The 27,296-nt window shown below is 49.6% G+C and overlaps 2 protein-coding genes across 13 annotated transcripts in view; one reads left to right on the top strand and one right to left on the bottom strand.

The window, feature by feature from the left end:
* The first annotated feature begins 568 nt into the window (after positions 1-568).
* Positions 569-8,172, top strand: B9d1 (B9 domain containing 1). Of its 2 annotated transcripts, XM_060363582.1 has the most exons (8): positions 569-917; positions 1,962-2,030; positions 3,127-3,238; positions 4,585-4,681; positions 4,967-5,029; positions 6,428-6,518; positions 7,583-7,650; positions 7,872-8,010. In XM_060363582.1, exons 1-7 carry the CDS (start codon positions 855-857, stop codon positions 7,604-7,606), a joined length of 519 nt encoding a protein of 172 aa, XP_060219565.1. In that variant the 5' UTR covers positions 569-854; the 3' UTR covers positions 7,607-7,650; positions 7,872-8,010. The 2 variants fall into 2 exon arrangements, with proteins under 2 accessions (XP_060219565.1, XP_021494866.1); XM_021639191.2 differs by lacking the exon at positions 6,428-6,518 and having other exon boundaries at positions 594-917; positions 7,872-8,172.
* Positions 8,173-13,992: 5,820 nt separating this feature from the next.
* Positions 13,993-27,296, bottom strand: part of Epn2 (epsin 2) — a 56,547-nt gene continuing 43,243 nt past the window's right edge. For 7 of the 11 annotated variants that reach the window (XM_060363576.1, XM_060363575.1, XM_060363579.1 and 4 more), the window contains 5 exons: positions 19,422-19,586; positions 18,821-18,907; positions 18,001-18,216; positions 15,923-16,143; positions 13,993-14,773 (listed from right to left, as the gene is read on the bottom strand). In XM_060363576.1, the coding sequence (XP_060219559.1) occupies positions 14,702-14,773; positions 15,923-16,143; positions 18,001-18,216; positions 18,821-18,907; positions 19,422-19,586 (761 nt within the window). In that variant the 3' untranslated portion in view covers positions 13,993-14,701. Of the gene's footprint in view, positions 16,144-18,000; positions 18,217-18,820; positions 18,908-19,421; positions 19,587-27,296 lie in introns of all 11 variants that reach the window. The other 4 variants (XM_021639162.2, XM_021639164.2, XM_021639165.2 and 1 more) reach the window with 1 other exon arrangement.

The following is a 27,296-nucleotide window of genomic DNA, read 5'->3' as shown; positions in this document are numbered from 1 at the left end:
AGGTCTGAATTTCAACCTTTTTCTCCAGAAAACGGAGATGTATTCAATTATATTCATTCAAGAAGAAGTTCCCAAGTGTTTACCATGGGCCGGCAATGAGGACTAGGCACTGATGGCCCCCAGAGTTGAGCTGAGGATCTAGAGGCGTCAAGCCACCTTGGATTGGATAACAATAGAGTAAGTGTGGTTGGATCCAAGTGCTGACAGCCGCGTCTACCGAGGAGAATCCTGGTGGCTCGGAACCGAGCTCTGACTTCCCTGAGCTGCCAGTGGTTCTCCAAAAATGATGAGTAGTTGCTGTCCTCCCGTGGGCCTCAGCTTCCCATGCAGGAGCCGGGGCTTGGACGGGTGGATTCTTGGGGTTTCGAGGACGAGAACCTCAAAGGCCTGAAGGGCACACCTTGGGGCTGGGCGCTGTGTGATCCCCCTGGGCCACTGTGTACCCTCACAGCCCTCCAGCTGTGGTGCCTGCGGCGCCGGAGCCGCGCGTGGCCACAGCGACACCTCCTGGAGAGAGGTTACTCTAACACGTGACTTTCCGCGGGCCCGAGTCCGCTTCCGCTTCTCACCTGACCCAGCGCTCCGGCCTGCGAGCCCAAGCGTGGGCAGGCGAGGGCAATCACAGTCCCCGTGGGTCTGAGGCCCGGGCCTTAAGAGTTAGGCTCTGCCCGATGGAAACAGACGACAGTCCCCTTGGGCGGCAATAATTCGTTGACGCCTGCGCACTCGATCTTGAGCAAAATCGCCACCGCTGAGAAATTTGTCCCAGATGCCTTGCCATCCGTTTCCAAGGCAACCAGGAACCTCCTAGCCAGGGCGCGCAGCCTGCGCCGCTCTCCGGGCCCAGACGTGCGATGGCTGCAGCGAGCCCCAGCGTTTTTCTGCTCATGGTCAACGGGCAGGTGGAGAGCGCCCAGGTGAGCACCCGGTGTCCCACCCGGGGACAGCCCGTTCCCCTCCCCGAGCTCTCCCTTCAGCTCCTAGAGAGCCAAGCCATTGTTCTGAGCTCAAGCAGTTGGAAAGGAGAACCAGCATTTGAGATTTGGCGCCAGGTTGCTGGTCCCGACAAACAGGCGTGCAAACAGACCTCGAGACGTTGATCTGGTACCAAAGACACACTCTGGCCTCAGCTTGGAGCCTGTTTACTTGGTTTAGTGATGGGAGGGAAGGCTCGGTTGACCCACTTAACAGCTAGGAAAATTTACCAGAAGGCGGTGGTCAGGGCGGGATTCCGCTATCCGACAGAGCTTTGCCACATTGTACTTTCTGGGCTGCTTGTTGAAAAATGCACATTTATTCCTACTTACTCCGAGGTTTGGCTCAGCCAATTTAAGTTCTGCCAAACCCGAAGCTCGGTTCCTGCCTTCTTGATTCATTAGGTACTGCGTCCTCCCGTTTTCCTTTATCCAAAAAGAGACGGTCTAGCTAGGCTGAGTACTCTGTACACCTCCTTCAGTTTCTGCTCTGGACCTTCCCTTCTCCCACACCTCAGTCCTAGGCATGCTCTTTGGCGCTATCGCTTCCTGAGTGTCATGTCAGAGTGATTCCTGTAGATTTAATTTGTATGCAGCCCTGAGGACACACAGAGGCATGAAACTTGTTCCTTCCTCAGTTTACGAGCATTGTTAGACATAGGTACTTGATGCCCAGAAGGAGAAATAAAGAGGATGAAGGGAGCCAAGCAATGATTGTGAAGCCAGCTAAGGAGTGAAAAACATCCCTGAAAGATGGGCAAAGGCCTGCAGGATGATGGACTGGAAAAGACAGAAAGCTGAGCGAAGAAGCCTATGTTAGGGGACTTGGCAGTCTGGGACTAACTCCCGCCCCTGCTGAAATCCATGCCCAGCCACATCCTGCATCCCAGGTGCAGGATTCATAATCGCTGCCCCCTGCACCTGCCCCACTAATGTGTGGCCTCAGCTTGCACTTTCTAAACAGAGCCCTGTGTACTTTCCTCTCAGTTTCCAGAGTTCGACGACCTCTACTGCAAGTACTGCTTTGTGTATGGCCAGGACTGGGCCCCAACAGCGGTGAGTTGGACTCATGGGTCCCCCCATGCAGAGCTTTAGTCATTCCTAAACTGTCTCTCATACCCTCTTATTTCATACCCAAGAGGTAGATGCTGAGGTCAGAGGTGACTCAAACATGAGTTTGCTCCTCGGAACACATCCACTACTGGGTTCATTAATGTGCCCCTGCAGTGTCTGTGCCTGGTGGCGGCCTAGGAAGGCAGGCGGAGAACCACCACCTGAGGTGGCTGTGGACACCCCAGACAGCAGAGAACACCGGAAGCCAGGACAAAATGAAGGCTCTTCCTCAAGGTTTTGAGAGCAGTCTTTCGCTACAGGAAGGGGCTGTGGTGCAGACTACCACTATGCCATGCTTTATCTGCACAGCGCTCACTCAACCCTCTCTTACAGCAGTCTAAAAAGTGGAGCCAATTGTGGTAGCATAGGCTGTAATCCAGCAAGCCTGAGGCAGGAGCGTCTCTGGGAACTCAGGGTCAACCTGGGCTACATATATAAGACCCAGACAAAGCCAACTTCTTTGAGCCTGAGTTTCATCATTTGTACCACATTTCTTTTTTCTTATATCTAAATTTTAAAAAACACTTTAATATTAGAGATTTATTACATTTAAAATTCTGTGTATGTGTATCTATATATGGCTGTGAATGTAAGTGGCTATGGAGGTCAGAGCTGGGGACTAGAGAAAAGAATGAGCAGTTAAGAGCACATACTCTTGCAGAGGACCCCAGTTCGATTCCCAGTACCCACATGGTGGCTCATGACCATCTGTAACTTAGAGACTACTGCTGAGTCTTTTGGGAGTGACCAGTACCTGACCGAAATCCCGTCTTTGTGGAGCACATGTTCTGGTAGAGAAGACCAATGCAGCAACAATCTGGTCTGGTAGAAAAGGTGGGTGGAATGAAAAGGGCGGTGGATCAGGAGCTAGAGGGACAGTGGAATCCTGACCAAGGCATCTTTGGCTAAATATCTAAGGGAAGGGTGGGAATGAGAGACACAGGAAGAGCTGAAATTGTCGCCCACTCTGCCGACATAAATGGAAGAGGCATGAGAGCCTGGAACTCAGACCAGGTAACTCTTGTCAATGTCTACACAGGGTCTGGAGGAGGGGATCTCACAGATAGCATCCAAGAGCCAAGATGTACGGCAAGCACTGGTGTGGAACTTCCCTATCGACGTCACCTTTAAGAGTACCAACCCCTATGGCTGTGAGTCTGTGGGCCATGATGGAAGGGGGATCCTCTGCCACACCTCCCACCACTCTCCTTTTAGGTGACCACTGCCAGTGTCTGAGTTTGTGCCCTGGCTTTTTTTTTTTTTTTTTTTTTTTTTTAAGATTTATTATGTATACAATGTTCGGCCTGAATGCCAGGAGAGGGCACCAGATCTCATTATAGATGGTTGCTGGGAATTGAACTCAGGACCTCTGGAGGGTCTGACCCCAAGTCACTCAACTTCCCACTGTGTAGTGCTCAGGTCAGCTCCAGCCCCTGCTCATCCTGTCCCGGTCGCTCGGGGCCATCTTCTGAGCCTTTGTTCATGTTCTGGGCAAAGCTCTTCCCTCATCCTAGAGCCATCGGTCTAAGCCTGAGCCCACGCAAAGCTAGCAAAGCAATGGAGGCTGACAAGCCAGGTTAAGACTGATCTGTCAGGGCTGTGACAGCAGTTCAGAGAACACCAATGGGGAAGCACCCACTGAGGGTGCTGTGTAAAACTAGAACTGAACAGAGACCTGCCTGCCTGTGTGCATCCTTTCCTGAGCACATACCCAACAGAGATCAGTACTCAGAGATAGGTACAGAAGTGTGACAAGAATTCACTGCAACAGTTCTCAGGAGGAACAGCCCATGCACGCATCATCACTAACAGCTGCAGTATACTATAATGGTCAGCTGCTTAGCATTCAGAATGAACAAACCACTATAAGGAACTTAGTAACTCCCCGGTTACTTTTGGTGATAGAGGAGTGGGGAGGTCACAGATTTAGCCTTCACTGAACACCTCCTGTGTCTGTTACCATCCCAAGGTGATTAGACACAAGAAAGCTGAGAGAAAAAACTTGTCTGCGGCCGTTTAGTAGTAACCACCGAGCCAGCTTCCAGGCCCGGCCTGTCATCTGGAGTAGCTGACACTAGTAGATCTGTCTGCTACACCTAGAGGGGAAGACAAGGAGGTGGAGGCACCTAGCAGGCCTGGCTGGATGTGAACAGGAAGCATATGGAAATGTTGAGAATTACCCCAATTTTCCAAAGGACGTCACAGCTTGTAAAGACCACCGTTCTTCAGAAAGGAAGAAAGCAGGGGCTCAGGGTTGGCACAGGGCCTCCCCATGTGTCTACTAAATGTTTTGGCTCTATCTTTCCAGCTGTGAGCAGAGGTATGGGGAGCATTCCCAGGGCACCAGCAGAGACACAGAAAGCAGCAGGGGACAGAAGCCCTGGGTGTGGAAAGGAGTCCTAGGACTTGTTGAGTCCCGCCCCAGAACTCAGCTAGGCACACCATTTACTACACCCTGTCCGCGTTTTCCCCACATGCCAACCTTGTCCTTCCCAAGGGCCACAGATTGTGCTCAGCGTGTATGGCCCCGACGTGTTTGGGAACGATGTGGTCCGAGGCTATGGAGCTGTGCATGTGCCCTTCTCTCCTGGACGGTAGGTTCCTGATCATCCGTCTGTCCCTTACTGACAGGCAGACCTTGGGAACAGCACTTTTAGACAGCAGGCTTTCTGGCCACTGCTCCTTCCTTGGACTTGGGCAGGATGTGTGTAGGGGCCTGGGTGACCTGGGTATAGGCCTACACTTTGGAGGAGACGCATGGCTGGTGGACACGTGCTGCTGGAGAGGGATGGTAGCGGGTATAGAAAGAACAAAGTATTGTGTGCAGCCACACATGATAATCTGTTCCTGAGCATCTCTGTGTGAAAACATGGTTTCAGGCACAAAAGGACCATCCCCATGTTTGTGCCGGAGTCTACGTCTACACTGCAGAAGTTTACAAGGTAGGTCTTCTGCTTGCTTTTTATCTAATGGGTGACTAGATGGCAGGCACCTTCCACCTGAGACCTGGAAATCTCACAGGTCTTCAGGCGGCTGTAACTAGAGACAGATGGAAATAGGGATGCAGACAGGGGCCACTGAGTCCTTGGGCTTCCTCAGGCCACTGGTGGCTTAAGGCTGAGGCTTTCTTCTGTACCCTGTCTTTGTCACATAGAAGTGCTGCATATCAGGATGCAGCAGCATAAGGCAAACTCCTTAAGACCAGTCATTGTGCCACTAGATTATGACACATCTGCTAACCTCCTTCATGCATGGGCACCGCAGGCCACTTTGGGTGGGAACAAGTGCAGAGTCAAGCAGCAGCCATGAGAAAGCATGTCCACACACAGGGCCCTGCAAGCTCTTGTAGGACCTGAGGAAGACTTAGGAGCAGCTAGGAGGATGCTGCAGCCAGCAACTATGAAGGGATTGGGAGTGGGGTGTGCTGGGAGGCAGGTAGGGCCAGGACATGGCAGTGAGGTCCCAGACAACAAAACAAGTGCTGGAGATGCCCCATCTTTGCCACATTCAAGGAGGAGTTTGAAGGACCTGCTAGCCCAGCTCTGCTGCATGCTCTTCTCTGCTCCCCAGAAGCTTGAGTAGGATGAGAGGAAAGTGAAGGGCCACTGAGTTCCAGGCAGCAGCCAGTGAGCAGCCCTCCTGCAAGCTACTATCAGGCAAGAGGGACCTGGTCAGAGTCCTGATGGGTAAGGGGGCAGCCCAGCCCAGGAGGCCATCTGGAGTCTTAGAGGGAAGGGAAATGGCTTCAGCCCTGAGGTTGACACCCACTGCTGCTAAGGTACCCTCTAGGCGGAGCTCAAGAGGAAAGGGTTCTTAGCTGTGCCTGGGCCAGGGTCACCTGGAAGAGACACCAACCCTTAGGACTGCTGTAGTGATGAGGGCATGTCAATAGATTTAGACATTCCAGTAGCCATAGAAGAACGGAGCTGGACCTGCTTTGAGAGGGCTGAAGAAAAGGCTCTGGGCTGCAGGAGGAAGGACTTGGCTGTCCTGGCAGCACTTTGTCTTTACCTATGATGTAGATTAACCCAGGACCATTTCCACCTTGCAGCATTCTTAGGAAAGCACACAGACCCTCTTCAGTCACCTTCCCAGGTGTTCCTAGAGTCGTTACTCAGCCTGCTGCAGCCTCTCCAATCTACTCTTTACAAAACCCTTAGGGCGGTGTCACTGCGGGAAGCTGCCTTGGCACACCCTCTGCATTTGGAAGGCACTTGAGCCAGGACGGCAGTGGCCTCTCCCCTGCTTGCTTCCCATTTGCCTGGCCTTGGATTTTGAGCCCACTAGGTTCTGCTTTGCCTCAGCCCTTGCCTGGAACATTGTTCTTTTTTTCAAATAAGAAAACCACTTGTAGACGAGACCTGGAAACATGCTAAGAGTGGGGTGTGCCTTCATGCCAGCGGTTGCTCTGAGACTCGTCATAGTACTAAGGTGAATGTAGTTAAAGCTTTGCTCCATGGAGGGGAAACAAAGAGGTACACCCACCCACCCAGTCCCTTCTGGAATCCACAGACGTAGGAACCCTGGCTTCTCTAACCCCACCTTAGGTTGTCTCAACAGCTGGTTCTCCTCTTCACTGCTGTCCCCCCAGGTCCTCCTGCCCAGCAGTCTAACAGGGCTGCTGAGGTCTAGCCTGGGAGGCCAGGGGTCCAGCATAGCTGTAGGTGCTGGATGTGTAGTCATGGTTACCAGAAAGCCCCATCTCCGCAGGCAAACGAGTGCTGGTGGATTGTTCCACAAAGCCTGAGTTGGTCCTGGCTGCTGTGCTTAGGCCAATCCTGTGTATGCTCCAGGACTGTGGTTTGCAGGAAGGTGCTGGGCTTGAACATCCTGCCCATGTCTTAGAGCCCTGGTTGGGCGCAGGATCTGAAGTCGGAGTACAGTAGGACTGTGGCTAATCTGAGTCATGAGACACTGTAGGAAATGCTTCCAGGTTTGTACGTCAGTTCCCCAGACTTCCAGGGCCACACAGGGTGCCTTTGCTTCATAGTCTCATGAGGTAGGTGCTATTGCCTTTTACAGTAGACCAAAAGATTAAGTGATGGAGTGTGGCTTGTTCTGGATCCCACACAAGGAGGTCAAGCTTGGGGAGCTAGATCTGGCCCGTCTTTGGGTTGGGTTCTCTCCTGAGTGGCTAAGGGCCACACTATCTTGTTTTGCCTCTCCTCACCCACTGATTTCTTTTGGAGGTTTCCATGGGTTTGGGTTATACTCCCTGCTCCAGATCTTCAGCATTCATGCTTTGTATAAACCCATGAGGCTACGTAGGGTAGACACTGCTTAGGGCACCTGACAGAAGTACTACTAGAACTGTTGGCCACAGACGCAAACGTGGGACATCTCCTGGCACCCCTACCTGGCCTATCAAATAAGCAGAAGGTCCTAGTACCTAGAGGAGAGGTTGTGGGGAGTGTTCAAACCAGGACCACTCTTGTTTAGTGTCTGAAGCCAGCAAGGCCCGAGTGCTTCTCACTGGCATTTTCCTATGTCCTCAGCTGGTTCATGGGACGGCGGCCTGAATACACGGACCCCAAAGTGGTGGCCCAGGGTGAAGGCCGGGAAGGTAAAGCCTGATTCTCCCAACCATAAATGAAGGGGTGAGGTGGGCACCCAACCCCCAGGAAACAGGTGGGTGAAGGCCAGGGAACTTCCAGAAAACTGGGACCTGGTAATATACAAGCCACCCAAAGAAATTTCTAGACCATCACCAACACGAGGGCTTCAGCAGGTGGTTTGCCATGTCTGTCCCAGCCAAAGCAACTAATGCTCACCTTCTGTCCCCAGTGACCCGTGTGCGCTCTCAGGGATTTGTCACCCTTCTCTTCAATGTGGTGACCAAGGATATGAAGAAACTGGGCTATGACACTGGGCCTATGGATACACAAGGAGTCCTGGGTCCCAGTCTGCCCCAGGGCAACCTACAATGAAAGTATCAGGCCTTCTGCCCACCACTGTGGACCAGGTGCCCCACGGCCCACACACAACCAAGGACAATATCAACCTTGGGTGCAACCTGGCTGGGAGGTAGGGAAGCTAAAGTTGTATATAATAAAGCACCATATTCCACCCCTCCTCCCGACCCAGAGATTCTGAGGCCTGGATGTCTTACTTTCTTCATTAGCACCTCCCTAACAGGAACAAGGCTGGGTCTCAGCCTCTTAAGACATACCGCAGTAGGTGCCATGCTGGAGTGGAGGCCTCCCCAGGATTGCTAACTCACTTGCTCAGAGCTGAAACCCTTTCAGTGCCTCAGCACCCATCTTTAACACTTGTCTTCCGCAGCAGCAGGAAGGAAGTTAAAGTCATTTGTTCCATGGCTGACACTATGACTGTCCATATTAGAATAGATCACAAGTGCCCTGAGGGGCACCTGCCTTCCACCTTCCATCCCTATCCCCAACTCCTATCACACCCCTGCTGTGCTGCCGGAAGCCTGAGAACAGTGCAAGAACCATCCCAGGCAGGAGGCTGACAACAGTGTAGCTTTCCGGCAAGCCCCGCAGTCCAGCACCCTGGAGTCTGTGGGAGAACAACTGGGCCTCCAGTTTCTCCATGCATGCACGTGTTGGTGTTGGCACACACCTAGCATGTACTGAGGCAGCTGCATCTAGCCTTCTTCACCCAGAAGAGAAGCTGACCAAGGCCTTCAAACCAGCAGCCACACTACCACACAATGTCTGAGTCATTGGGACATGGCTCTGAGCAATCATCTGGGCCAAGCTCCCTCATCTACCTCCCCTAGCTGAGTTTTCGAAACTTCTGATGTCAGCAAAACTCCTCAATGGCAAGCTTCTTTCTGTCCAGCACCATCCTTTCCTCTGACAAGGCCCACATCAGCTTTTCAGATAGTGTTTGCCTCTTGACACTTGCAGCAGCCTCTTTCCCTTCCACCCCAGTTTCCTGAGGCCTAAGCCATCAAACCACAATTGCTGGCCTCACCAAAGAGCTTGATTGTGGTGCTGTCTCCTCCAGCTGTTCTTGTGGAAAGCCTCTTCCACAGCCTCTACCCTGGCAGTGATGTACGCCCCACTGCATCACCGACGGGTCCCTTCCTTAGACCACTAACCCCCCCCATGTGGCCTTCCTTTTGCCATCTCAGATCTCCTGCAGCCAGTGTCCTTTCTGCACATTAGCACATCAGCGCCGTCTGTACACCTTCTGCATGCTCTTCCTTTCTGCATACTAACTCAGCAGAATCGCACTGTGCCCAAAATGCCTGTGTATTTACCTCAGGCCACTCCCTCATGGCCACCCTACCTCTAGACATCAGCACAACTATACCTCCAACCTCAAGTGCCTCCTCTTACCCTGGAGATGCTACCGTTCAAAGAACATGCCCAGAAAAATCCCTGCACTTCCCCCTGGACGTCACATTCACAAGGAGCATTGCCTTCTTTTTTCCTCAGGGTCATTGGTTTCAGCCTTCACTTAGCTCTTGGGTCAGGAGCCCCTCATATGTCCCCCTGCATCTCACCTCATTCCACTGTAGGTCTCCTGCCCAACAATCGTATCAAGTGGCCATTCCAACTTCAGAATCTCTGCCCCCTTCCAGGCTATCTCTGGCCCTAGCCACTATGGACTCATCTGCCAAAAGTTTTGACACGATGTGCTGCCCTCTTGTATGCAAAGGTCCCTTTCTCCAACACTGTGAAGCTATTTAAGCACAGAGAAGTTGAAATGACTTCACAGTAAATAACACCCACCACCAACAGTCTGTGGACATTTTCCTGCAGTCTGTTTGCAGGTTCCACATTCAAGGTTCCAGGGCCACCACAAACCAAACATTACAGAAACGCAGACTCCATTCTTGATCACTGTTTGGTACTGCTAGGCATCTAGAGGTGACTTAAAGCACAGGCGATAAGGGTGAGCACTATGCAAACACCACAGCCTGCACAGGGGTTGGAGTGACCTCACATTTTGGTGTCCCAGTAGGGTTCTAACCACCTAGGATACCAAAGGACAGCGGCTGTATTTGCATTTTCACATTGGTCCACTTTTCTACTCCAGTCCACCCTGGGCTTCACGTATCACCTGCTATATAGTGCAGCATGCCATCATTCACCAGGGCTCTGTATTAGCTATTAGTCTTTCGAGTGAGTATTTGCAAGCAACACATGCATACAGATCAGTACTGCACCTACAGTTTCAATGAATGCATACCCCAACCCTAGTCAAGGCACAGAAAGGTACTGTCACCTAAAAGCCTCTTGCCAGTCAGGATGAGAAACCATACAGTAACACTGGAGGCCAATGGCTGGAGCATGTCTAGAATGTGGGTGGTTACTAGCTATGTGACCATTAGGCACATGACACCAGGTTTATCTTTCACCTACTGTCACATAGGTGACATCTACCAGACTGTTCACTTTTTCCTGGCCAAACCAGACTACATCTCCTAGGCCTCTTGGTATAGTTACAAAATGACGAAAGGTTTTTCATCACATAGGAATTCTGACCCCTTAAACCTCCAGAGTGGCCTTGCTCTTGTCCATGAAGCCTGAGGAGGCCTACACTGAAGGCAGCAGCATGGTGAGAGAAGTCAGTTGTCAGATTCCAGCCAGAAGAGCACTGCAAGGACACCCCTGCTAGACGTTTTGTGGGGGAATTTTATTATGTTCTGTCCTGAACAGAAGGGAGTAGACGACTTATTCCTGCATGAACTCTTGACACAGAAAACTGTCTCAAGGAATGAGTTAATGCTGTGATTAAAACCAGAAGGTGGGGTTGGGGATTTAGCTCAGTGGTAGAGTGCTTGCCTAGCAAGCGCAAGGCCCTGGGTTCAGTCCTCAGCTCTGGGGAAGAAAAGAAAAAGAAAACTCCTACAATGACAAAACCAGAGGGTGCCTGTTGGGATCGCTTACCCAGGTAGGATTTGCTGAAGGAGGCAGAGGCAGGAGGATTACGAATTCAAGGCCAGCCTGGGCTACACATTTAAGACAGGCAATGGTGGTGCACACCTTTAATCCCAGCACTTGGGAGGCAGAGGCAGGCAAATACCTGAGTTCAAGGCCAGCCTGGTCTACAAAGTGAGTTCTAGGACAGATACACAGAGAAACCCTGTCTTGGAAGGGGAAAACAAAACATACACACACACACACCCCAGAAAAAAATCCACTAAGTCACAGTATACATATGGCACAGTCTCCCCACCAGGCAGGTACTAGGCAGGAAGAGTACAACACACCTACTGAACAGCAAAGAGCCACTGGCAAAGCTCAAGGCAGGTTCTGTGGTTGAACCAACAGTTCTTGGGGAGGACAGTAGAATGTGCCAGAAAAACAAAAAGTTGGGTCGGGGGGAACAGGCCAGTCTGCAAAAACAAAAAGGAACAACAACAGAGAAAGCTAAAAAACATTTAGCATCATAAGATTGGGAAAGAACTGGAGAGAGAACTCAACACAGAGCACTCGCTGCCCTCTACAGCAGGATTCAATTCCTAGCAACCACAGAATAATTCATAGCTGAAGTAACTCTAATCTGAGGGGGTGCAGTGTCATTTTCTGGCCTCCAAGGGCAGTAGACAAGCACACAGTGTAGACATACTTTCAAAGCACCCATACACAATAAAAATGATTTTAAAAAGGTTAGGAAATGGTAAGACTGAAAATTAAAAACCTAGTCTTGTAGTACAGAACAAATGATGCGCCAGTCATGGTGGCAAATGCCTTTAATCCTAACACGCACAGGCAGGTGGATCTACAGCCTGGTCTACAGTGAGTTCCAGGACAGCCAGGGCTGTAACAGAGAAACTGTCTCAAACAGAACCAAACAAAAAAACACAACCATCAAAAGGAAAAAATAAAAAAAAGAGTATGTGTCCATGGAAAACAGAAGCAAAGAGCTAAAAGCCTGCTATGGTTCTGAGGGAATTAGCCTCCTGTCAGGATTTCTATTGCTAGAATAAACACCATGACCAAAAAACAGACTTGGGGGGCGGGGGGTTATTGTTTTACAGTTCCACATCACACACCATCACCGAAAGGAGTCTGGGCCAAGAACTCAAGCAGGGCATGAACCTTGAGGCAGTGGCCATGACAGCTCAGCCTGCTTTTTTGTATCACCCACAGCCACCAGCACAGGGGTGGCACCATCCACAGTGGGCTGGGCCCACCCCCATTGATTAGTAGGTAAGAAAATGCCTTTACAGGCTTGCCTAAAGTCCAGTCTTATAAAGGCATTTTCTCAACTGAGGCTCCTTCATCTCCCAATGACTCCAGCTTGTGTCAAGTAGACACAAAATTAGCCAGTACAAAACCCACAGAATCCATGAGCTTGACACTCGGAACAAGCCCTGACTGGCAATATCCATGTTCACGCAAAGAGCTGGCTCCCAGCTGCTTACTCAAAGGACGGGCCACCTGCAGAACAGAGCTTGAGGCCACCCCAGGCCTTTTCCTGGGCTGGAAGGCCTCACAGGGCCCTCGTGTTGTAGTCACTGACAGCAGTGTCACTCACCTCGATGCACAGCTGGCTATGAGATGCAGGGAGCCTGGCTTGGAGAAGCTCGCCCCCGTAAACCCTAGACCCTGAGCTGAACGCAGAAAGGGCCAATGCCGCCTTCTGTTCTGAGGAGGCAAGGCTGAATGAAGACCTGGGTGCCCAGGGGACTACCTGTAACAGTAACTGGCAACCTGCTAACCAAGCCTGTGTCCTACCATTTGCAACGCAGAGGGTATGTACCCATCTGAGAGACTGAAGCTTTTCAGGACACAATGTTTCTGCGGCAGACATGTGAAAGAAAATGTACTGGCTGATTTTATGTCAGTTTAACACAAAGCTAAGAGTCAATGGAGAGGAGGGAGCCTCAACTGAGAAAATGCCTCCCTAAGATCAGGCTGCAGGCAAGCATGTAGGGCATTTTCTTAATTAGTGATAGTTAAGTGAGGGCCCAGCCCATTGTTGGTCACCCCTGGGCTGACAGTCCTGGGTTTTATAAAAAACAGGTTGAGCAAGCCAGTATACAGTACTACTCTATGGCCTCTGCCTCAGCTCCTGCCTCGAGGTTCCTGCTAAACCAAGCCAGATGTGGCACATGCCTGTAATCCCAGCATTTGGGAGGCAGAGGCAGGCACATCTGATTTCTTTTGAGGCCAGCCTGATCTACAAAGTTAGTTCCAGGACAGCCAGGGCTACACAGAAAACTGGGCCCCCCATCCTCTGTGTGTGTGTGTGTGTGTGTGTGTGTGTGTGTGTGTGTGTGTGTGTTATTGATGAACACTGATACAAAAGCATAAACCAAATAAATCCTTTCCTCCTCAAGTTGCTTTTGGTCATGGTGTTTCATAACCCTGATTAAGACAGGAAGTGAATGGGAAACCACGAAAGCACACCGAAAACTGGCCCCTGAACTGACAGCCTGGGCAATGGATCTGGGTCAACATTGCCCAGTGCAGCTTTCAGTCAGACTATGGCAATGTCCACCAAAAGCAGACCTGAGCCTGTCCTTGAGGCTCAAGCACTAGGGAAGGGTGGTGGCCTGCTGCACACCAAGCTGCTTCCCTAGCCAGCCCTGCCATCTTTCATCACACTGGAGGGTAAAGACAAGACAGGCAAAGGACACAGCCAAAAACCACATCATGATACAAATGATAAATTATATTTATACAGTAAATAAGTATCAACAGTCAACATAAATCTAAAACCAACCACCAGCCCTGGGACTGAGAAACAGCTGGGTGACTTCCTTCAGGGTGTTCATCAGGAAGGGCATGGTGGCACGTGTGCAACACACATGGCAGTGGCCAGTGGCTTCATGATCAGTGCAGCAGGTACCTGGGACATGCGCTGGATGGCCTGTGGGTAGAGGAAGCCTAGTGGCTATTGGAATGGGGCCTCAGCCAGAAGGGCTCTTGTCTTCGCAGCATAATCACTGGCCCCCAGCAGGCAGTTCTGGCCCTGGCCCATACAATCTGAAGGATGCGAAATCTAGAACGGTGCCAGCTCCCCTGTCTGTGGTGCCTGCACCTCTCTGATGCCCAGTCATTAGCCTTCCTAAAGAGCAGGGCCCAGGCATACTGCGGGGCCTCAGGTTCTAGGAGGGATAGGTAGTTAGGAAGGGCTGTCGGCTTGTGGGGCCTAGGAGCCGCACGTGGGCTCTTAGATTCAGGAGGTCTAGAGTGCAGCCTCCCTCAAACAGTAACCACCGAGTCGACCAAGTGGGTGCCGAAGGCCAAACTTTCTCTGGACGCAGAGGGGCTGGCAGGTGGCTGGATGTCCTTGGAGCTTAAGGTTAGAAGTCCATATTGCAAGACAAGGCAGAAAGGCCAGCCACACAAACTGCCAGGACCAACAAGGGGCAGTCCTTTCTCTGAAGAAAAGCAAGTCTGTGGTCTCTAGTTCAGGATTTAACACTTCTTTAACAGTGAGTGGAGTGGGGACAGCAAGAGGTTGGGAGAGAAAGAGTAGTATCAGTGCACGTCTGTTAAAAACCTACTTCATGGGAGGATGTTTTCTTCTCCAGTATAGGATGTGGTTACTTCCTGGTGAGCAGCCTGAGTTGGAGCTGGTAGGCAAACAGATCAGGGTCCCTGTCCTGACTCATCTAGGGGACCATCCCTGGTGACCTATGGGCCCAGAAGTGCACCATCACCCCCGATTTTCCCACAATCTCATTAACCTGAGCATGGCGACGGGGCAGCCAGCCACACTTCTGGTCTGCAGTAAACAGAAGTCCCTGGCAATCCCTGCACGCCAGGTACAAAGAGAGGAATTAGTTGATAAAAACTGGCAAGTCACAATCATGCGTTGTTTTTCCTTTTAACATTAAGATGTCAATACACTAGTAGCAAAAAGCCTCTCAGATCTAGGCAAAAATGCCAATGAGTCAGTTGATTTGGTAATTCATCAAAAGAACTGAAGAAAGGAAAAAGGCAATTGGAGGCTGCAAGTTTTTGTTACTATTGGAAGTTTTTGTTTTGTTTTAATAAAATTCTTTTTGTGTAATCTAATTTCGATGTTTTTTTCCTATAAAGAATTTGCTTAGTTTTCCATAAGGCATATTTTTGTCATCCAAATATCTCTTCTTTTAAAGTTTTCTTACAGTTATAACCATAAATAAGAGAAATTAGACCACTAAAATAATACATGCCAAGACCTTAATTCAGCCAGACTTGGTCAATTCTATCAAAACTAGACAGTTAAATAAGAACCACGTTATAAAAATATTAGCCAAAAAAAGACTATTAGATAATTCTGCAAACTCAAATATGAAACTGTACTCAACAAAATGTGCAAACGTGCACAAGCACAGAGCCCGGGGCAGGGTCGCGCTCCAGTCAGCTTAAAGCTCCACCCTGGTAGTAGTGTTTGCCTTGGACTCACATGAGCCAAAGGAAAATAAAATATGCACAACCACTTCCCAACGGTCAGTGTCGAGTGGGGCCAGAGCTTCACCTTGCCCACACCCTGAAGATTGCTGGGGATGGGGCGCACACAATGTGACTGTCCCAAGTCCTGGGCTAGACAGCATCCCAGAATCTTGGGCAACACTGATAACACCTCCTCCTTTCAAGACCTCAGTGGAGCAAGGTTAGAGCTGAGCACTTAGGAAGAGACACAGGGGCCCAGCGAGGACGGTGGGGTCACCCACCTGCACCCAGCCTGAAGGTCTGGACTATAACAACCACCCTTTCACCAGGAAGCTGGGCCCAAAGCTCTAACCCCCTACCACCATATTCTCAGCCACTACACAAATTAGAGTCCCCACTTGACATCCTTGGGCTCGGCACTCTGGGTGTTCACTCAGGCAAGTCCCAGCCTGGGCATTAGAGAAGGAAAGGGTTTGTTGTGCCCGTTGCCTGAGCTGCTGATGGGGGAATGCCCACACTGCCTACCATGTTCATTGCTGTAGGGCCCAGTGGTGTCAATGAGGAGCCACTGGGCCCCAATGCTGACTGTGGGGCTACTGAGGTCATGGGGGCCACAGTCTCCACCCCTGGACCAGACCCAAAGGATGCACTGCTTCCCAGAACAGGGCTCCCTCGAAGCTGGTTCAGTGTCAGCGGCTGGGGCTGGTTGACCTGGAAGGGGTTGACAGGGGCTGGGGCAGCAGCACCTGGTGAAAGAGCAAGAACACAGTGAGCCACTGGAAGGCACCATCCCTTCAGGACACATGTGCAAACCCCCACTCCTGCCTCCACATTTGGCTTTCTACACTGATCTGTAGGGCAGGGCTGTGTTTCTGTACAGTAGAGTCCCCAGGAGACAATGCAAACATCTCCAGACTATGGCTGTGAGGAGTGTGGGACCTGTACAGGGGTACAAAGATAAACAAGGCAGAACCAAAAGCACACTGGCTTGGACATTCTAGCACCTCTGAAAAGTGGGTACCCAGGCTTTTGTCAGCTGTCCTGCTCTCTCATTCTGTCTGCCAGCTGTGGCTACAGGTGCCTGGAAAAGGCCTTGCAGTGTCTCAGAATGTACAAACTGGCACCATGAAGGCTTGAGAGGCTGCTGCTGAGAAGTCAGTGGCACTCAGCTTCCTCAAAACCTCCCTCAATCAAAAGGCTCTTCTACCTGTTGGTAAAATGGCTGGTGGGTCTTTCTAGAGTATATGTACTGTGGCAATAAGTCTCTGAGCCGGTTAGGTCCCACACAACAACATGGTCTGCTCATCAAGGGGTGGCATGAGACACCACAACAAAGAGGAAGCTGCTGCACTCTCCCTGACCCACTCTCCGTGGATTTCTACCAGGATCATTATGGGGTCTGATGCGACCTCAGGTTCACCAAAGACAACTCCTCGGGAATGGCAGATGCAGGTCTACCCATGGGGCCCAGATATCTGCCAAAACTACCTCAATCTGGCCACGACCCTAAAGTCCCATAGCAGGTTTGTAGGAAGGCCATGATACCTAAAGTCTACGACAGGTTTTTAAGCAAGGCCTCCCACAGTGCTGGAACCCCTGACAGCTCTTGTACTCTGGCACTAGGGATAAGAGTCTCTTGGGCAAGAATGGGCACTAGACTAGCTGAGGACCCAGGTCCTGACCAGCTCTACCCACAGGCAACCTTGCTCTAGAGATAACATGCCTTCTACCACTCAGGGTGGGGTAGAACCTAGAAATTCTACAGATCTTGTTTCTGCCCACAGGCCCCAAATTTCAGCTTCTAGAGATCACCCTCCTCTGCCAGGATCTGTAAGAATAAAGTCCTCTAATCCCCTGAGACACAGAGCCAGGTCAGGACTGTCATTTCTACTCTTCAGAAGCCTACGTCTGAAAGAACCCTTGCAAAGCAAGGGAAAGGAGGACGTACTAGATGAAGAGATGTGAAAAGAGGAGGAGGATGTGCAAGGTGAGTGAGTGGGTCACAGCCTGGAGGTAAAAAGGGGACTGAGAAAAATCTTAAGAATGGTTATATAGCTCATTATAGCTGTGATGCACATGGGTAGAAATGGGTAAAAATGGTAGAAAAAGGCTGGAGAATTGCTGGTCAGATGCAGAGCCAGGCTGTGGAGACCACAAGTACTGGGTCAAGTGACTGGGCCTGTCCTCTGGCCAGTGCAGTACTAGGCACATGCTGTGTAGAATCCTATGCCAGGCATTATTACAAAGACCCTTCAGCCTCCAGAGGTGGCTCGTGCTAAAGGGCCATGGTGCTGCTTCTCTTACAAGTAATAGACACTGGGCAGCAAACACCTCCACAGGACCTAAAGCTGGTACTAGTACGAGTTTCCCTGCTTGGGGCAGTTTTCAGACAGCTTCTACAACATGCTCCCCTCCAGGGCTTTTTTGAAACAGCAGCATCTACAACCATCCCCCCTCTCTCCCCAGGCCTAGAGACAATGGGCAGTAATAGAGTTCCTGAGGGTTCTGCCCCTTCCCAGCCATAGGCCAGCAGTCCCTGAAAGGGGAGAAAGGGTCAGAGGTCAGCTTTGGAGAGTACAGGAGTTGATGAAGCACATTCCTACCTGGTGCCAGAAAGGGATTGAGGGACTGGGCTGGTGGAGCAGGCTTGGTCACCAGTGAGTCCAAGTTCACCAGAGCTGCATTGGGGCCCAGGAAGGACTCCGGTGTTTTTCGGGCACTGCTAGGCTTATTTGAGGCAGAAGTCAGGGATTGAGACTCAAAGACGTCAGGGCTCGTGGTTCTGCTGTCCTGGGGAGGTACTGAGGCCCCTGACTCAGCTGTAAGACAGGGACAAAGCAAGCTGTCTTCTCACCCCTTGCGTATACTATTGTAAACAGTGCACATACACACACACAAAACAATAAATAAATGAACAAATAAAATTAATTTAATTTAAAAATATGTAAATAGAAAAGCAAGATTCACGTAAGTTTACATAGCATAATCCTCCAAAAACATTAAGATGTTATTTGGGGTTGACAGCAAAGCATAGATGTACACTTATTTACATTTATTTTCTACTTTCATTTTCTAATTTTTCTTTCTGAATTCTTATTAATAAGATGCAAACAAACTATTGGACCAGCATGGTATCTCAATAGATAAAAGTGTTTGCTGCACCAGAATGCACACCTCCCCTTCCAAAAAAGGCAGTGGCTCATGTCTATAATCCTAACATTCCAAGAGCAGAAACAGTAGAATTTGCTGGAAGTTCACTTGGAAATGATAGGAAAGAACCACTTCCCAAAAGCTATACACACATACACACATATGAACACACGCGTGCACACATGCACTCACTCACACCCATGCATGTTACTTCTAAAATCAACCAAGGTGGTCAAATTCACAAAATGTTATATAGAAGCAATCTTTACCTACCTGTTTTTTTTGAAGTTCGAAGGTTGTCGAATTCAGAAAAGTCATCTTTAACTGTACCATTGAAATTACTGAAGAGCTCAAAGGACCCTGAGGGGACATACAAGAGGGTGACTGAGGACATTTCTTTCCATCCCCCAGTACAACAGGTACCCAACCTGCATAGGGATAGTGGGCTAACACTGGCCATAGGGGCTTCTCCCAAGTGCTCCACATCATAGCGTAAACTTGGGGCCATATTCAGTCAGTTGGTAGGTAGGCAACAGGTGGGATCAGGAAACACGAGAGCCGACCACTGCCTCTACCATCCTACTCCAAATGCTGTAAGGGCTTGAAGTGTAGGAAATATGTGTTCGGTCTGGACACTGGAGATGGCACCTGTGGGAAGTGCCCCCAAGAAGTCCTGAAGTCCGCCTGCCACCCAAGAAGGAAGCACAGAACTCTGTTTAGGCCCAACGCACCACCACTCTCAGGTGTGGGAATACAAAAGGGCCTGTGACACCTGCTCCCATCTGGGAAGCGCACAAAATGGGCAGTCAGCAAGCTCATGCACCCGGAGAAGGGAGAAATGGTAAAGCTGTAGCAGGCCAAGCAAAGTAATCACCTGAGGCAGAACTGGGCTTGGCAGCTCCCCAGGCATCTGCTGTTTTCCCAGCACTGGAGGTGGGCTGCTGTGAGGCAGCCCAGGGGTCTGAGCTCTTGGGGACAGACTCCGTGCTGGCTGTGGTAGGCACTCCCCATGGGTCCACAGAGGCAGCTGGCTTGGTACCTGCAGAAGCCAGAGCAGAGTCAAAATTCAGAACAGGAACCAGAGAGCAGAGAAGACTTGCCCTGTTTTTGTAGATGCCCAGGGTTTGGTTCCTAGCACTCACAATATCATGTTCACAATAGTCTAACTCTAGTTCCCAGGGGATCTGACATCCTCTGGCCTCAGACATATGCACAAAAATGGTACACAGAAACACAGAAACTCACACAGCCACACACACACACAGCCACACACACACACACACACACACACATCAATTTTAAAAAAATGTTTCTAAGTGCAATAATGTAATGCACTGTAACCTGGAATTGTTAAGCCAAACCAAGCCCTCACACTCAGGGGTGGGGGCACCAACAACTCAGAAGTAACTTCAGAAAGTTCTAGACACATGGGGTGAGGGCAGAGGATATAACAGCACACAAATATGCACCTTACCAACTAAGGCCGCCCAGGAAGAATACGCAGTTAAGAGTCCAGAGCCTATTGCCAAAAATGCCTAGAGACAGCCTTCTAGTAAGTGCACAGAGAGCAAAGCTAAAAGACCTTCTAAACATTTCCCACCACAAAGGAGGCTTGGAGGGGTTTCCCAAGCCAAAAGAGCCTATAAGGGTAAGTCTACTTCCCCTACAAATGCAGACTTCACCCCAGACATGAAGTTTGGCAGCCTCTATCTGACCCTGCTTGGCTCCCCAGAGGCACTCTCCTCTCCCGTCAGCCTTGGCTCTGCTCTAGTAGAGTGTCAAGGAAAGAGGGAACAGAATAGGCGGGTGCTCATCACCAGCTTCAGCACAACACTTTCAAACTACGAGCAGCAAGGTCAACTTAGGGGGTCACAACTGCCCTTCACAAGAGTGGGACAGGGCTGGTGGGACAGCTGGGCCAGTAAAGGTGCTTACAACCAAGCCTAGCAATGTGAGTTCAAGCCTTAGGACTCAGGTGATAGTCGAAGAGAACCAACCAACTTCCACTAGTTGTCCTCTGACCTCTATACATGAACCACCTTACACCCCTACACACACGTGGGGGGAGGGGGGACTTTAAATGTGGGGGTAGAAAATATTTCTGTTTATCTAATTTTTAAAGGTCAAGCCTGTGTGTGGATTTTTTAATCACTGTATGAAAATATGAAACAAATCGCCCTTTCTTGTGGAAGACAAATGTTTAAACACTGCTGCATTTCCAGGTTCACTGCACAATGCCCTGAACCCTGAGCTGTGAAATGCGCCTCCTGCTTTGCCTTTAATTTATCACACTTTGAAACAATATACTAGATAGCTGTGCCAGATTTCTGAATTTATCATATAAATAAGGTAGGTAGGTGTGTGTGTGTGTGTGTGTGTGTGTGTGTGTGCACAAGTGCGTGCATTCTTTAATGGTTGGCTTTGTTTACTACACATTTTATCTGTGGAATTAGCCTTTGCTGAGAAGTAGCTAAAATTTATCCATGAGAAAGACCACTCTGGTAGTCCCTGAGTGTGCTTTATGTGTCTGCCTGTCTGTGTTCACATCCCTTTGTTCTGTGCGCACATGACAACTGCTGGGTCACAGGTCCCTACACTTTCAGTAAGTAATGCCAGAACTATTTTTCCCATGTTAGTTCCAACAGTCTATAACCCTCTAATCAGGTCCTATGGCCCTGGAAGATGCCTCAAACCTTCTGATGTTATCTAGCTCTTCCATTTGTACCAAAGTGGTACATACAAGTGTATTTTGCACTAGTTTTGTTTCTTTGCTCCCTAATAAACATGTCCCTCCTCCTGAAGGTCTGTATCTTACATCAAGCATCCTCTAGGGTTATCTCTTGTCTGACTAACTCCCATCAGCAGCATAGATTAAGTGACTATTCCATCTCAGATCTTCAGGTGTTTATTATGGGGCTCCTTAGTCTGCTACATTGGCCTACTGACTGATTTCCTTCTCCGCACAATATTCATTATCTTCACACATATATGATAACGACTCTTCTCTCTCCTCATGACAGAGTCTCACATATCTCAGGCTAGCCTCCAACTCACTATGTAGCTGAAGATGACCTTTTTGTTGTTTTTCTGTTTTATTCTTTCCAGACAGAGTTTCTCTGTAGTTTTGGCTGTCCTGGAACTTACTCTGTAGATCAGGCTGGCCTGGAACTCAGAAAAATCTGCCTGCCTCTGCTTCCTGAGTCCTGAGATTGAAGGCATGCACCACCACCCTCGCCACCTTGAACTTCTTCTTCTCCCTCTCCACCCCCCCCCCCAGCTGAGGACCAAACCCAGGGCCTTGCGCTTGCTAGGCAAGCACTCTACCACTTAGTTAAATCCCCAACCCCAACCTTGAACTTCTGATCCTCTGATTTCTACTCTCAAGTACTAGGAATGATGATGATGATTTTTAATAACTGGTATGGCAAATCCCTTAGTTTGGCTATCCCTGGCTCTTATTTTTCCGTATTGTTCATAAAAAGTCATTTAGTTAGGAAACACCATCCCACCTACAAAAATTTCCACCCAAAATTTACCCTGCCTACAAGATATGTAGGGATTAAGATGGAGCAAAAGTCCAATCGATACCTGGCCCAGCCTGGGACCCACACCATGGGAGACAGCCAGCCCCTAACACTATTAATGATACTCTGCTTTGCTTGCAGACAGGAGCCTCGCATACCTGTCCTCTGAAGCTCCACCAGCAGTGAATTGAAACAGATGCTGAGACTTATAGCCATACTTTGGGTGAAGTGTAGGGAGTCTCGTCCTACCACACAACTTTATGCCTACAAGGCTCTAAAATGCCAGCAGACTTATTTGGGTCCTACTGAGACACTGCAGTCACTATCCCCATGCTTTTCTAACTTCTGGTCTGACTAGGCTACTGGCTAATACAGTGCAGAAGGGGTGGGAATGAACGCAGGCTTGCTGCAGTGACACAACCAAGAGCTGTGGGCTAGCTAGATGATACCCACTGCCAAAGAAGCACTCCCAAATGACATTATTTTCTGTCCTCATGGCCTGCCAACTACTATTTCTGCCTCTATTATTGCTACCCCAGAACATCAGGCTTCCAAAACCTCCTTTCACCCAGAGCCTCCTAGTTTCCCTATGGGCCTGGAACTAACACTTCAAGATCCTCTTCTGTCTTTGTGATGCTTTTCCAGGACTGTGAACCTGGCCTCAGTTGAACTCACACTACAGGGTTAAATAAGCCCTTATTCTGCTCCCCAAGAAGGTACATACCTCATCAAGCATGACTCTGTCCTGACTGCAGAAAGTAACATGGTAGAAATGATTTGCCAGGGAAAGGGCTGGGCAGGAAGCCAGAAGGGCTGTGGTATGATGACACAGAGATCCCAGGACCAATGCCACATGGAAGCCCTAGTAACAAAGCATGCCTTTCTGGTCTCTTTCTGCTCACAGGCACCTTACAGGTACACAAAAGAAACACCCATTGCAAGGCTCTCTGGTCTCTCAGCTGCCACCCGAGGAACACAAGCTGAGGAGACCTCACTGTCCAACAGTTCCTGACTACACTGACTCTCAATGCCTATCAGAAGACTGCTTCTGTCTTTCCTTCCTCCTTGCCTACATAAGGAGACACATCCTATCATTTCTAGATCCCACTGTCCTTTCCTTCACAAAGAAAACCTTACTACTTTCTTCCCCATCCACTTCCATAGTCTAAGGGGGTCAGACACTACCCTGACAACCAGGGACACTCTTCCTGGCTAAAGTAAACCCCAATTTCCAAAAGTCACACAGGAACTGCGGAGTGAGCTTCTCTATGCCACTCTCAGGGCTGCACTGAGAGTCCACACAGAGAGCATCCCAAGGGCTTACACACTGTTGGGAACTGGGGACACAGGCGTGGGACCATCGCTGTCCTTAGAAACCCTGAGAACTTTAGTAAAATACCACTGTCTCCCTAAGCACACAGATTCTGAGGAAGACCTAGCACAGACATTTAGCAGGTCTGTTCTGAGACAAAAGGGAGCCAGGCTACATGCTAATCTGAGCTCCTGATGTACTCAGAGTCCTGCTCCAAGCCCCCCCCCCCCTTTCATGCAAGAGCCACCTAGTTCAGGCACACAGCCTGGGGCTCCTGCACAGTTGCCTTATTCTACCCTATCAATTGTTCAGCATTCCTCCAGTCAAGCCCCAGATGGTCCCTGCCCCTAAGAAGAAACAAATCATTGCACCAACCCGAAAACAATAGGCAGCAAAGAGCCAGAACATAGGACAAGAGGGGATCCTGAGAACAGGGTGACCACACCTCCTTAGGCAGACACCCAAGCCTTTAAAAAAAAAAAAACAAGAGTGGAGCTGGAGAGAGAGCCCAGTGGTTAGCAGTGCTTGATGCTCTTCCAGACAATAGAGTTTGCTTCCCAGAACCCACATCAGGTGGCTCACAGCAACCTGTACTTCCCGCTCCAGGGGATCCAATGCGTTCTTCTGGCTTCCATGCGCATCCCTACACTTGTGGTATACATACATAAATAAAAGTGAAATAAATCTTTGTAGGAGAAGTCCTTCAGGCAGAATAAGCCAATACAAAGATTAGTAATGTGAGGGGGCAGGCTGCCTATACTTCACAGTCCAAGTTCCAGAGCTTTCCCTGCCTACCCACCACCAGCCTGGACCCCGGCAATGCTCTCCTCCTGAGCCAGCAGTAAGCATGCAGAACCAGCAGGAACAAAGTAATTAATTCAGAGCTCTGAACAGGGAATGAAATGCACGCTCAGCTCAAACCCTTGCCAATCCCAAATGACATAGATCATCTGAACCCAAACGAGCAATCAAGTTTCCATTCTGCAAGTGACACTGGGGTCCTAGGTGTGTATATCTGGGACTCGGCAAGCTGGTGAGCTGAATTTAGTGCCAAATGAGTAGAACACCATAGACACAAGTAAGTAGGCAGTCCTATAGCCAGTACTCTATAAAGAGAGTGCCACCCTTCACTCCTAGCTCCACAAGAAAAGTAGTAGACACAGGGATGGCCCAGCTGCCCTCAAGAGATAGATAGGGCAGTGAGGCCATTACAAGGCTCTTCTATACCTTTAGAGCCTGGCATCAGTAGATCCTGCCATGCCACACACCCAATAAATAAAGGCTTATTTAAAGCTCAAATGAGTGAGAAAGGAAAATGGAAACAAGTTCAGAGACAGCGGCTTCCGCCTCTTCTGTAGATCCATTCACAGGGAGCCCACTGGGGAGATGAATATTCATGTGCACAGCCGGCAGTCACAGTCATACTGGGGTCATCAAGAAGCCAGAACACACCTGCTATTGCCCTGCGGAAGTTAGGCTCAGTCCTGGCCTTGGCTCTGGTAGGTGGGCAGACAGTAAGGGGAACAAGCCAGCCAAGGCCTTCTGAATTACCAGGCTGTGAGGCCTCTTCAGACCAGGTGGCAGCTTTGTGTGTCTAGAACAGAAGAGGAAGTGCCCCGCTGACCTGGCAGCCTCCAATTTCCCTCCTCTGGACTTAGCATTTCCTCCCAAGGCCACTTGGCTCAGCAGTCCCCAGTGCTGCTTGGAAAGAACTGGTAATATCGGGACCCACTATAAATGGTGGCTTTCAGATAAACACTCCTTTCATGCAGAGAGCAGCTCTGTGCTGTGGGCTGAGGCTTTAATATTATGAGTATCTTGGGACTGAGGAGAGGCTCTACATTTGGGTTTTAGCAGAGGCTAAGCAGTAAACCCGAATCACATGCCCGCTCTGGAGCCAGCTCAAAGGTACAAGAAGCAAAACACCTGCCTGGGTCAGGAAGCTGAGGCAAGGCCCTGAGAACAGTGACTTCAGCAGCATTTTTCAATAGTGCCTGCACAGGACATAGCTGCTGAAGAACCAGCGGCCTAGCCACACAGTGTCAGTGAATACCACGTGAATGAGTACGATGGTTTCCAATGGGCCCTGGGCACACACACCGCACAGCAAGCTGGAAAATGTATGTGTGGCTGAGTGTGACCTCAATTAGGATAAACAATGTCAGAGGGAAAGAAAGTAGATAGCTGAGATTTTTCAACAGCTGTCTTCATGCCAGAAGGATGCACATTAACTTAGCAGGATGCACAACTTTCCAGCAATCTAGGATGTACTAACATAAACTCTGAGTTGGTCCTTCCTTAACTATCTCTGTGAGCCTGCACAGAACAACCACCTTTCTGAGCCTTGGTGGTCTGTGTATTCCTCCAGCCATGAGTAAAATATGTCAAATGAAGCCAAATATGTGAGAACCAAGCGTGCGCAAGTACACAGAGAAACGCCACAGGGCTCAGCCCTCAGTTAGCTATCCATGAGCAGCACCCATGTTAGAAAAGTTTTAATCCACACCAACATTTAAACACTAACAGATTCTGATCATTTAGCTTTTAGTTCAAATCTTCGCTCTTGAAAACTAGATTCACAATGGCCAGAAACTAAGTACAGTACAAATGTCCAACAGGAGTGGAATGTGTGAATGATGTGCCACGTCCACAGGAGATATTTCTGGCCAGGAAGGGACTAAACAGCTGCCACCCTATAGACAAACTTCTAACAAATGAAAGCTACAGAGATGTGACTTCATTCATTTGAACTGTCCACAACAAGTCTTTAGGATCAAGGAAAGAGTAGCAGATGGTGGCTAGGTGCCGGGTTCCTTCTGGAGTCATGGAAATAAATGTTGTACATAGTACAACAGTTACACAGCTCTGTGAATGAGCTGTTTTATTGCTTTGTTGTTGCTGTTTTTAAATACTCCAGTTTAAAACTGTCAAAATGGTGAATTTCATCACCATCTGAAGAACAGGCACAGGACATATGCCAACAAAGGACTCTGGTACAGGAGGATGTGTCCTACCTCACACTTCCTAGCATAGCCTCTCCGTAAGTGACCCTGATCCCACCCATCACAACTTCTCTAGCTGGACCTCAAGAATAATCATTTGACAAAGGAACTGTGTTTCAGATTCGGGGAGGGGAGGCAGTGTCAAGGCCACCGCTGGAAAGGCTGCTATCCCTGGGACACCACGGTACTTTGACATCTGCCTTACACAACCTATATTCAGCTCTTCAGAGTACAACCACCACAGGTTTCCTGGTCTCCGAGGATTAAGAACTCAGGCAACGCTACTTGGCCCCAGGAAGTGGGCAGGCCCCACATGGTCACTGTAGCAAAGAGTATGCCAAAGAGCATCTGAGGTTGACACAGCTTCTAGACCAAATATAAGCACTTGCAAGATGAGGACCAGTCCCTGAATAACCTGACACCCACTCCTTTCCCCTCACCTCCCTACCTGCTGCCCAAATCACAATGCACAGGTCCTTGTGTCTGGATTCCTTCTCCCTACCTGATTCCTAAGACTTCTAACACACTCTTCTATAGGTCACTATGCTTCTCGGTGCCCATCCACCTCTAGGATGCTCACCTCACCGCTGTGACCTGACAGGCCCTTGCCAAAGCCTGGTTTGCACCACTGCCAGTTGTCCCCATCCTGACCAGAACAGAAACCATTCATTATCTGTGTGTCCCAGGGTCTTCCCATGGCAGGACAGAGCCTGACACTTGGTATACTTTAACAAGCATCCACATAACTGAGCAAAGAAAAAAAAAAGGTCCAGTTTAGGAAAATAAGAACTACAAGAGACCCAGATACACACATCATAGGCATGTCCAACAGGGCTCAGAGCACCAGGCCAGTAACACAAAGCCTAATTCCCTTCCAGCAATTAAGAAACCTCATGTGGCCAGGTGAGGTA

The sequence above is a fragment of the Meriones unguiculatus genome, chromosome 11, assembly GCF_030254825.1.
Source record: "Meriones unguiculatus strain TT.TT164.6M chromosome 11, Bangor_MerUng_6.1, whole genome shotgun sequence".
Lineage (NCBI taxonomy): Eukaryota > Metazoa > Chordata > Mammalia > Rodentia > Muridae > Meriones > Meriones unguiculatus.
The sequence above is the reverse complement of the archived record's forward strand: the minus strand, read 5'-3'. Positions and strand labels throughout refer to the sequence as shown.

Coding starts and splice junctions, on each gene's coding strand:
- B9d1 (XM_021639191.2), top strand. CDS start 855: ATGGCTGCAGCGAGCCCCAGCGTTTTTCTGCTCATGGTCAACGGGCAG. Junction 918..1,961: donor GGCAGGTGGAGAGCGCCCAG/GTGAGCACCCGG, acceptor CTTTCCTCTCAG/TTTCCAGAGTTCGACGACCT. Junction 4,682..4,966: donor GTGCCCTTCTCTCCTGGACG/GTAGGTTCCTGA, acceptor ACATGGTTTCAG/GCACAAAAGGACCATCCCCA.